The sequence below is a fragment of the Grampus griseus genome (assembly GCF_964374135.1).
Source record: "Grampus griseus genome assembly, chromosome: 8".
In the NCBI taxonomy this organism is placed as follows: Eukaryota; Metazoa; Chordata; class Mammalia; order Artiodactyla; family Delphinidae; genus Grampus; species Grampus griseus.
In genome coordinates, this window is record NC_139002.1 from 58771613 (window position 1) to 58783749 (window position 12137).

At 37.5% G+C, this 12137-nt stretch overlaps 1 protein-coding gene across 2 annotated transcripts in view; it reads left to right on the forward strand.

Moving 5' to 3' along the window:
• Positions 1 to 12137, forward strand: part of FCHSD2 (FCH and double SH3 domains 2) — a 291907-nt gene that overhangs the window by 237205 nt on the left and 42565 nt on the right. For both annotated transcript variants that reach the window (XM_082659936.1, XM_082659937.1), the window contains one exon: positions 7574 to 7690. In XM_082659936.1, the coding sequence (XP_082516062.1) occupies positions 7574 to 7690 (117 nt within the window). The remainder of the gene's footprint in view (positions 1 to 7573; positions 7691 to 12137) is intronic.

The window sequence follows — 12137 nt, forward strand, 5'->3', positions numbered from 1 at the left end:
TTGATGAGGATTTTTACATCTATGTTCATCAGTGATATTGGCCTGTAGTTTTCTTTCTTTGTGACATCTTTGTCTGGTTTTGGTATTAGGGTGATGGTGGCCTCATAGAATGAGTTTGGGAGTGTTCCTGCCTCTGCTATATTTTGGAAGAGTTTGAGAAGGATAGCTGTTAGCTCTTCTGTAAATGTTTGATAGAATTCGCCTGTGAAGCCATCTGGCCCTGGGCTTTTGTTTGTTGGAAGTTTTTTTCGTTTTGTTTTGTTTTGCGGTACGTGAGCCTCTCACTGTTGTGGCCTCTCCCGTTGCTGAGCACAGGCTCCGGACGCGCAGGCTCAGCGGCCATGGTTCACAGGCCCAGCCGCTCCACGGCATGTGGGATCTTCCCGGACCAGGGCATGAACCCATGTCCCCTGCATCAGCAGGCGGACTCTCAACCCCTGCACCACCAGGGAAGCCCTGTTTGTTGGAAGATTTTTAATCACAGTTTCAATTTCAGTGCTTGTGATTGGTCTGCTCATATTTTCTATTTCTTCCCAGTTCAGTCTTGGAAGGTTGTGCATTTCCAAGAATTTGTTCATTTCTTCCAGGTTGTCCATTTTATTGGCATATAGTTGCTTGTAGTAATCTTTCATGATCCTTTGTATTTCTGCAGTGTCAGTTGGTACTTCTCCTTTTTCATTTCTAATTGTATTGATTTCAGTCTTCTCCCTTTATTTCTTGATAACTGTGGCTAATGGTTTATCAATTTTGTTTATATTCTCAAAGAACCAGCTTTCAGTTTTATTGATCTTTGCTATCGTTTCCTTCATTTATTTTTCATTTATTTCTGATCTGATCTTTATGATTTCTTTCCTTCTGCTAACCTTGAGGTTTTTTTGTTCTTCTTTCTCTAATTGTTTTAGGTGTAAGGTGAGGTTGTTTATTTGAGATGTTTCTTGTTTCTTAAGGTAGGATTGTATTGCTATAAACTTCCCTCTTAGAACTGCTTTGCTGCATCCCATAGGTTTTGGGTTGTCGTGTTTTCATGGTCATTTGTTTCTAGGTATTTTTTGATTTCCTCTTTGATTTCTTCAGTGATCTCTTGGTTATTAAGTAGTGTATTGTTTAGCCTCCATGTATTTGTATTTTTTACAGATTTTTTTCCTATAATTGTTATCTAGTCTCATAGCGTTGCAGTCAGAAAAGATACTTGATACGATTTCAGTTTTCTTAAATTTACCAAGACTTGATTTGTGACCCAAGATATGATCTATCCTGGAGAATGCTCCATGAGCACTTGAGAAGGATGGGCATTGTGTTGTTTTTGGATGGAATGTCCTATAAATATCAATTAAGTCCATCTTGTTTAATGTATCATTTAAAGCTTGTGTTTCGTTATTTATTTTCATTTTGGATGATCTGTCCATTGGTGAAAGTGGGGTGTTAAAGTCCCCTACTATGATTGTGTTACTGTCAATTTCCCCTTTTATGGCTGTTAGTATTTGCCTTATGTATTGAGGTGCTCCTATGTTGGGTGCATAAATATTTACAATTGTTATATCTTCTTCTTGGATCGATCCCTTGATCATTATGTAATGTCCTTGTCTCTTGTAATAGTCTTTGTTTTAAAGTCTATTTTGTCTGATATGAGAATTGCTACTCCAGCTTTCTTTTGATTTCCATTTGCATGGAATATCTTTTTCCATCTTCTCACTTTCAGTGTGTATATGTCCCTAGGTCTGAAGTGGGACTCTTGTAGACAGCATATATACAGGTCTTGTTTTTGTATCCATTCAGCCAGTCTATTTCTTTTGGTTGGAGCATTTAATCCATTTACATTTAAGGTAGTTATCGATATGTATGTTCCTATTACCATTTTCTTAATTGTTTTGTGTTTGTTATTGTAGGTTTTTTCCTTCTTTTGTGTTTCCTGCCTAGAGAAGTTCCTTTAGCATTTGTTGTAAAGCTGGTTTGGTGGTGCTGAATTCTCTTAGCTTTTGCTTGTCTGTAAAGGTTTTAATTTCTCCATCAAATCTGAATGAGATCCTTGCTGGGTAGAGTAATCTTGGTTGCAGCTTTTTCTCCTTCATCACTTTCAATATGTCCTGCCACTCCCTTCTGGCTTGCAGAGTTTCTGCTGAAAGATCAGCTGTTAACCTTATGGGGATTCCCTTGTGTGTTATTTGTTGTTTTTCCCTTGCTGCTTTTAATATTTTTTTCTTTGTATGTAATTTTTGATAGTTTGATTAATATGTGTCTTGCCGTGTTTCTCCTTGGATTTATCCTGTATGGGACTCTCTGTGCTTCCTGGACTTGATTAACTATTTCCTTTCCCATATTAGGGAAGTTTTCAACTATAATCTCTTCAAATATTTTCTCAGTCCCTTTCTTTTTCTCTTCTTCTTTTGGGATGCCTATAATTCGAATGTTGGTGGTTTAATGTTGTCCCAGGGGTCTCTGAGACTGTCCTCAATTCTTTTCATTCTTTTTTCTTTATTCTGCTCTGCAGTAGTTATTTCCACTATTTTATCTTCCAGGTCACTTATCCGTTCTTCTGCCTCGGTTATTCTGCTATTGATCTCATCTAGAGAATTTTTAGTTTCATTTATTGTGTTGTTTATCACTGTTTGTTTGCTCTTTAGTTATTCTAGATCCTTGTTAAATGTTTCTTGTATGTTTTCTATTCTATTTCCAAGATTTTGGATCATCTTTACTATCACTATTCTGAATTCTTTTTCAGGTAGACCGCCTATTTCCTCTTCATTTGTTAGGTCTGGTGGGTGTTTACCTTGCTCCTTCATCTGCTGTGTGTTTCTCTGTCTTCTCATTTTGCTTATCTTACTGTTTCTGGGGTCTCCTTTTCGCAGGATGCAAGTTCGTAGTTTCCGTTGTTTTTGGTGTCTGTCCCCAGTGGCTAAGGTTGGTTCAGTGGGTTGTGTAGGCTTCCTGGTGGAGGGCACTAGTGCCTGTGTTCTGGTGGATGAGGCTGGATCTTGTCTTTCTGGTGGGCAGGTCCACATCTGGTAGTGTGTTTTGGGGTGTCTGTGGCCTTATTATAATTTTAGGTAGCCTCTCTGATGGGGCTGTGTTCCTGTCTTGCTAGCTGTTTGGCGTAGGGTGTCCAGCACTGTAGCTTGCTGGTCGTTGAGTGGAGCTGGGCCTTGGCGTTGAGATGGAGATCTCTGGGAGATTTTCGCCGTTTGATGTTACATGGAGCTGGGAGGTCTCTTGTGGACCAGTGTCCTGAACTTGGCTCTCCCACCTCAGAGGCAGAGCCCTGGCGCCTGGCTAGAGCACCAAGAGCCTTTCATCCACATGGCTGTACGAGGAGGAACTCCTTGATGAGATGCAAAAACCACAGGCCAGCTGTGAACTCAAGAGTCTGCTTCCCAGTTCACCTGGCGGAAGCTGTGGGCTTTCCCTCCGCAGAGTGCGCAGGCCCAGTGACTCCCTAATGGCTGCTTTTTTAAAAATTAATTAATTAATTTATTTATGGCTGTGTTGGGTCTTCATTTCTGTGCGTGGGCTTTCTCTAGTTGTGGCAAGTGGGGGCCACTCTTCATCACGGTGCGCAGGCCTCTCACTATCGCAGCCTCTGTTGTGGAGCACAGGCTCCAGACGCGCAGGCTCAGTAGTTGTGGCTCATGGGCCCAGTTGCTCCTCAGCATGTGGGATCTTCCCAGACCAGGGCTCGAACCCATGTCCCCTGCATTGGCAGGCAGATTCTGAACCACTGTGCCACCAGGGAAGCCCTAATGGCTGCTTTTTAAAGAACAAATAAATTTCATAAAATAAAATGTATAAAAATTCCTTAATTGGGAAATTCAAAAAAAATTCCTTCCTTAGTCATCCATTTTGAGTGGATTTTGTAGTGAGAATTTAAACATGAAGAAAGAGACCTTTTATTTTACAAGTGGGAGAGGGATCTCAATCCTCAAGTGGGCTTTGAGAACCTGTATTAAAATGCATGGTACTCAATAAATTAGTCCCCTTTCTCCTCTGTTCATTCTGTTCTTCCCTACATAAAATACTTTCCTTCATCCATTAGAAGCTGATTCTAATTCAGTACGTTTATTCTCTTGTCCCTCTGAAGGCACCATTCTAATAATCTGGTGGCCTGCCCCTCACTTTAGGTTATATATTTACCAGCCTTTACTGAGGGCATTCTGTGTACTATTAGGCATGGTGCTAGATGCCAGGAAATGTATCCTTTCGAGGCCTCAGATTGCCTAAAGACAAATGGGAAACATACATGCAGCAGTCACAGTATAATTTGATGTTGGCCTGACAGTAGCCACTCAGTAGATGTCTAACAAATTAATAAATTAATATAATGGAGATATGTCTAAAGTGAAGGAGCCACTGAGTCTATCTGGGAAAGTCAGGGAAGATTTCACAGAGAACAAGGACTTGAACTGAGATTTGAAGAATAACTAGGAATTTGTCTGTGGACAAAAAAATATAGGGGAGTTATTCCAGCCAGAGGGAACAGTACTCAAAAGCATAGGCTTGTGATTGGATTGACATTTATTTTCCAGGAAAAGACCTATCTGCTTCTGAAATTTTTTATTAAAGTTTGTATGATTTTTGAAATCTGATGTTTCCAAATTTTCAAGGATCACATTTAGTTGACCTAAGTTAGCAAATAACCCCAACTGACAGACTAATAAAAAACTACCTAATCTACATTTAAAAGTCGATAGGAAATTCCTTTTATAGCATTTCTCTTCAGTTTGTAATTTATTTGAATTATTTTTGTTCTACTATTACTCTGGGAATTGTTATGTTATAATATATGCCTCTTTTAAAATAATCAAGTTAAATAAGTGCACTTTTCCAGAGCTAGGCTACAGTGCTGTTTGATATTTAATTGTAAAAGTCTCATGTTCTGCTTCAGGAAAATAACAATGTTCTTTAAATTATTGTGCTTAATAGCCTATATGTTACTATTCCTTTATGTATTTTAACTATACTTTTAAGAGGTAAAGGAAAAGTGTTAAAAGTATGAACCAATGATTAAATTAGCCAGCATTTTAAAAAGAAGCAGTCACTAGCATTCCTTTGCTGGAATCAACCACTACTGATACCACCATTTTAAAAGGTAATGATCTTTACTAGATTCAGATTTATATTCATCTTTGATCTCCGGAGTGGCATTAGAACATTTCTCTATGTATTGTTTAGTACCCTGGGCTGTGTTTGCCTTGTATGGAATTCTCATTTGTCTAGAACTGTATTATAGGTAGCCATGTTTTTCCATGGCTTGATTTCAGAATTCATGAAAAAGATCAGTTTACTTGAATTTTAGTTATGTGTTATTATTCCCTACCCAGAGGGTCCCAAAGTCACGTCTCCCAATCAGTGGTAATTGTGATCTGTTCTGATCATTGGGCACTCCTGAGTAATAGTAAACCCATAGGGAATGAGAAAAAAGCCCTATCTTTTTTTCTCCAGCTTTTAAGTACAGATAATACTCAGTAAAAAGGTACAGATTCTGTATGGGCATGTTGGCCATGCAGCCAACACACATTTTTAGACCCATTTACCAGTTCCTAAAATGTACCTCAGTAATAAAAATTAAATATCTCTATCAGTTGCCTCCTTTCTCATCTACTCTGTGCTCTATAAGTTCATTCTCCTTGAGATCCTTTCATTATATCTTCCGTCTTGTTTTTGCTTCATTATTTGGGCTATCAAGAACCTGGGAATTATTTGGACTTTTTTATTAACAGTAATGACAAAATTTTTTGTTTCAAGTTATTTTCTGTTGGGTCTTTAACATTAGCAGTTACCATCTATTGGATGCTTATGTATATACCATAAGAGAATGTTTAAAATATGACCTCGTTTTGCCCTAAATAACACCTATGAGATAGGTGGCATTTTCACCAATTTTTGGCTGTAACTAAGACACAGATTAACTAACAGCCCAAGATCATGAAGCTAATAAATGGCATAGAGAGGATTAAAACTGGGTTTATCTGGCTTAAAAACCTGTACCTGGGCTCTTCAGAGTATACCTTTCTACCATACATCCTATAGATTACATTTGCGTCTTCATCTAGGGTTTAACTTTTAAACCCTGGCTTCTGGGGCCAGATAATGTAAATGCCTAGATCCCTTTTCAAAATAAATATAATAAGAGAGCTGGTTCCCTAATAGCCCAAAGAATGAATTGGTATAAAATGTAAATGTAAAGTTGGTTAGATTTGAATATGTTTCAATTCATTTATCATTATATAATCTAGCTTTAGCTGAAATGTCTGCATAGAGTAAAAGTTTTTCAACCTTGCCTACAGTCCCCCCAACAAAAATATTAAATTTTTAATCCAATTTATCAAATCCTGTTTACCAATTTTGAGCTATATGTGACCTTGCAAAAGTCAGTTTGGGTTTTTTTACTTTCTTTTTTAATATTTATTTACTTTTGGCTGCGTTGCGCATGCAGGGCATGCGGAATCTTTCCTTGCAGCACACAGGCTTCGTTGCTCTGCAGCATGTGGGATCCTAGTTCCCCGACCAGGGATTGAACCCGCATCCCCTGCATTGGAAGACGGATTCTTAACCACTGGACCACCAGGGAAGTCCCACAAAAGTCAGTTTTTAAAGATTTTCCACTCTAAAATTTTGCTTTTTGTATTAAAATCATCTTTGGATAATTCATATTTTAAAACATTATTTTCTTTCCTAGTTATTTTACTAAAGATTTTTTTCATGGGTTCTTAAGAGTTTAGAGAAAGTTAAAATAGTTTAGTGGTTAAGAGCTCTAATTCTGGAATCGGAAGTTGTAACAATTGAATATCTGGCGCACACTGGAAATTTTATTTAACATCTCTGAGCCTTGATTTCCTTTTCTATAAAATGGCTGTGTGACCTATCTCATAAGATTGTTATAAAAGTTATGTGAAGCACTTTCCACAGTACCTTGCATAATTGTGGTTAACTATTACTCTTGTTTAGTTTGATTTTTCAGTTTGTTCTTTGTGAAATATGGTTATAGCGTTTTAGGGCAAGAAGAAACCCTTAGTAATCATTTGATCTAGCACCCCTATCTTTGAGATGACATTAAGGCCCAGAAGAACGACAAAAGCTAGCTTGAGGTTTGGTGGTAAGTATAACTAAATTAAACCCAATATTTTTGAGGATGGATAGGTTGTGTCGCTGTTATTGTATTGTTTTATTTTTCTCTTTTCACTTCTATGCAATGATTCTTTAATCCCATTGAAACTGTTGAGTTGTTTCCATTTTGTCTGTGCAACTATTTTAGTGTCATAGTAGGTTGGCATAAATACTTTTTCTTCTTTGCTTAGCTTAGCTAGCTTGCTTTATACCCAAAATGGATCATGCTACAGTTAGAGATGAAGCTTTAATGTTCAGCAATGTAATACAAAAATCTGTGATCATTTATGGTTTTCATACCGTCCTCTTTGTCTTCTGCTAATCTTCTGTGACATGAGACATTGCTTCCCACAGTAGTGGAGCATGCCCTGTTTTGAGTGCTGGTAAAGTGAAGGCCCTCTGGTCTACCTACAAAATGGTAGTGATTTCAGTAAGGATAACAGTACTTTTCTCTCTGTTTTCTCTTGTGTTGTAGAGCCGACAGTTAGAATCAGAAACTGGGACCACAGAGGAGCACAGTTTAAACAAAGAGGCTCGGAAATGGGCCACACGTGTGGCACGGGAGCACAAAAATATTGTTCACCAACAACGGGTAAGTGTGATAGAGAATCTTAGGTTATGTCTGGCATTAAGCCAAATGTCAAACCAGTTTAAGGAGTTGAATTTTATTGATGTGGAAAATACCCAATAGATGTTTTTTCTATAATTTCTCAGCACTCAGAAGTATGTTCTCAGCTATCTTCTAAACTTGAAAATTCCTTAAGCCCTCTAGCAGCAACACAGTAATTTATCTGTTTGCCATAGAATTGCTTAAGGAAGACTAGTGATAGTGTATTATAATCTTTTGGGCAGTGGAAGAGATGTGCATATGTTGAATTAGGCTTTTCATCTCCAAGACAGACTTTCTGAAGATGCAGTTGTAGATTCCATGAAAATGTATCTTCAGGACTACACTTTAGGGACTTCCCTGGTGGTCCAGTGGTAAAGAATCCTCCTTAACAATGCAGGGGACGCGGGTTCAATCCCTGGTCAGGGAACTAAGATCCCACATTCTGCGGGACAACTAAGTCCACGCACCACAACTACTGAGCTTGCACGCCTCAACTAGAGAGCCTGCATGCCGCAAGCTACAGAACCCATGCGCTCTGGTACCTGCACGCCACAACTACAGAGCCCTTGTGCCCTGGAGCCTATGCACCACAACTAGAGAAGAGAAAACCCACATGCCACAACTAGAGAGAAGCCTGCATGCCACAATGAAAGATCCTGCATGCCTCAACGAAGATCCCACGTGCCGCAACTAAGACCCAACGCAGCCAAAAATAAATAAATAATAAATAAATCTTTTAAAAAGACGAAACTTTAAGTACAAAGAAATTATTTTAGATATAGTAAATTTTTTTCTATTTTCCATTTTATTTATAACTTTATTTTTCTTTTTCTTTACCTGCATATCCAGCTTCTTAAGAGAATTGTCTGTGTTTAGTATCTCTATTTCCTAACCTCCCGCTTATTTTTTAGCCCATTACATTTGAGCTTTCCCTTCTTCCCCTTTCCCTGCACCAATTCATAGAGACTGCACATGCCAAAATTACCAGTGATGTCTGTTACTAAATCCAAAATGGCCACTTTAATTTCTTATCTTACTCAACCCGTTGGCAGTTGTATCACAATTGACAGTTCCCTTTGTCTTGAAATATTCTCTTCTCTAGTCATCCATGACTTAAACACTGTCATGGTTTTCCTTTTCCTCTCTAACATTCCTAGATTCTTTTAAAGGTTCTTCTTTCTTCATCTTACATTTACATTTTAAATTCCTTACGCTTCCATACTAGGCTATCTTCTTTTCTTATTCTTTATTCTCATTATAGGCAGTCTTTACTACTGCCGTGGTTTCATTTACCAACAGATAATAAATTACCATCTCCAACAATGGGCCTTTCTTCTGTGTATAAATATATCCTCTAGCCTGCTTTGACATCTTCTTTTCACTGTCACATCTTTTCTCAGGCATCTCGAATTCAGTGTTCCACTTATCTAATGCTGCATAACAAGCCACATCAAATTTAATGCCACAAAAAGAGAATCTTTTAAATTGTTTCTTACTACTCTGGGGGTTGGATGGGCTCAGCTTGGCAGTTCTCATTTAGTGGGTGGGGGTGGGGGTCTGTCATGTAATTACAATCAGATAGTGGCTGGTGCTAGAGTTATTTCACAGGCTTCCCCACTGAAATATCTGGTGTTTGGACCAGGAAGACTTGAACAGCTGGGAACTGGAATAATTAGAGCACCTCATGCATCTCTGTCTCTTTGTGGTCTCTCCATACAGTTTCTCCAACATAGTGGCTTCAGATTAGCTGTACTTCTTACATGGTAGCTGGTAGCACAGGGCTGCAAAGGTGTGAGCCCCAAGAGTGAGCCAAGTAGGAGCTATACCATCTTTTCTGATGTAGCCTCAGAAGTAACAAGATTTTAATTTATGTCATGTTTTTATTAATTGAGGCAGTCACAAAGCCCTGCAGATTCAAGGAGAGAAGTCATAAAATATCAATATTTCTTGGTGGGGAAATTGCAAGGTTCTAGAAGAACATGTGGAATGGGAAATATTGTAGTAGCTATTTTTTGAAAAACACAATCTGCCACAGCCTAACTTCTGGCCGTAACAGTTCACATGCCTCTTGCATGCAAAATATAACTCTCCTCTTCACCCAAAATACCCCAAGGCTCAGCATCAGACTCCAGCTTGAAATCTAGAATCTCGTCACCTAAATCAGATTCAAGGACAGATAAGCTTTGGGGTACAGTTCCTCTAATACAGTTTATCTCAATCAAAAAATTTGTGAACTAGAAAGACAAGTTATCTGTCTACCACACATCTAATAAACAGTGATGAGATTAATTACTGCAGCTTTATACTTCAAAATGTGAAGCACACAAAGAGGTTTTTTCCACTAGAATGTCTGACTCTATTTGAAAGTAAATGTTCAGATGTTAAAAATAAATCTGTTTCCCCCCTCTGTTATCAAGGCATGTTGAGTCTTTCTTCTAGGAGGTAGACACAGACAGATTTCAATGACTTTTCTAGTTCTTTATAGTGTGACCTCTGATGGGCTTTAATCTAGTAAGGTATAGTTTAAGCAATAAAATGAAAGAGAAAAATATTTGAAAAAAATTGTAGCTGAAAATTGTCCAAACTTAATAAAAACTGTAAACCCACAAGTCCAAGGAGTTCAACAAACCCGAGGTAGGTAAAACACAAAGAAGCATATATTCAGTTTGTTAAAAAGCAGTAATACTCAATGGTGAGAGACTGAAAGCTTTTCCTCTAAGATCAGGAATAAGACAAGGATGCGCCCTTTCACTACTTCTATTCAATATAGCACTAGAAGTTATAGCCACAGCAATTAGGCAAGAAAAAGAAATAAAAGGCATCCAAATTGGAAAGGAAGAAGTAAAATTATCTCTGTTCACCAATGACAGGATCATTTATTTATTTATTTAGGCTGCTCTGGGTCTTCATTGCAGCATGCACTCTTCTCTAGTTGTGGTGCATGGGGTTTTCTAGTTGCGGCATGCGGGCTTAGTTGCAGTATGTGGGATCTTAGTTCCCCAACCAGAGATCAAACCTGGGCCCCCTGCATTGGGAGTATGGAGTCTTAACCACTGGACCACCAGAGAAGTCCTAACATGATCTTATATGTAGAAAATCCTAAAGATTTCACACACATACACACACACACACATACACACACACACACACACACACACACACACACCTGTTAGAACTAATAAACTCAGCAAAGTTGCAGGAAACAAAATTAACTCACAGAAGTCAGTTGCATTTCTACACCATATAATATACATTATACAATGAATAATTAGAAAAGGAGATTAACACAACATTGCAAATCAACTATATTTCAGTAAGATAAATTTAAAAACAAAAACATAAGAAAGAAAAGGAAATTCAGAAAACAGTTCCATTTACACTTCCATCAAAAAGAATAAAATACTTAGGAATAAACTTAACCAAAGAGGCAAAATACTTCTACACTAAAAAGTATAAAACACTGATGAAAGGAATTTAAAAAGACATAGATAAGTGGAAAGACATCCTCCTTTCACAGAATGGAAGATAGTGTTAAGATGACTTACCACCCCAAATGATCTACAGATTCAATGCAATCCCTATGAAAATCTTAACAGTATTTATTGCAGAAATAGAAAAACCTACCATAAAATTCATATGGAATCTCAAGGGACTCCAAGTACCCAAAACAGTCTTGAAAAAATAATGAAGTTGGAGGACTCATACTTCCAAACTTCAAAACTTATTACAAAACTGCAGTATTCAAGACATTGTAGTACTAGCATAAGAACATAGAGACCAGTGGAATAGAAGTCTCAATATTTTTAAAATACCATTTATCTCCAAGTTAGTCCATATATAGAATGAAATCCAAGTGAAACACCCAGCAGGGTTTTTTTGTAGAAATTGACAAAATGCTTCTAAAACATACATGGAAATGCAAATGATCTGGTATAGCCAAAGCAATTTTGAAAAATAGGGATAAAGTTAGAGGGCTTACTCTACTTGATTTCAAGACACAAAACTGCAGTAATCAAGATGTTACTGTATCGGTGTAAGAACAGACTTATAGATAAATGGAACAAAGTGAAGAGTCTAGAAATAGGCACACACATATATGGTCAACTGATTTTTAACAAAGATGTAACAAACTTGTAAAAATGCTAAATAAAATTTAATAAAAATAAATCCAACTGTGTTTTAAGCACATGACTAGGGTACAAGGACGATTCAACATTAGAAAATATATCAGTATAATAAAATGCGTTTATAGAATAAAGATGAAAAATTATATAATTATTGTCATAGTTGCCAATAAAGCACATAATAAAATGCTGTATGCCTTAGTGATTAAAAAGTAAAACGAAATTCCCAGCCAGCTGGATTAAGACTATTTCACTCTGACAGGGATAGCTTCCTGAAACTTAGAGCAAACATTATATCTGATGGT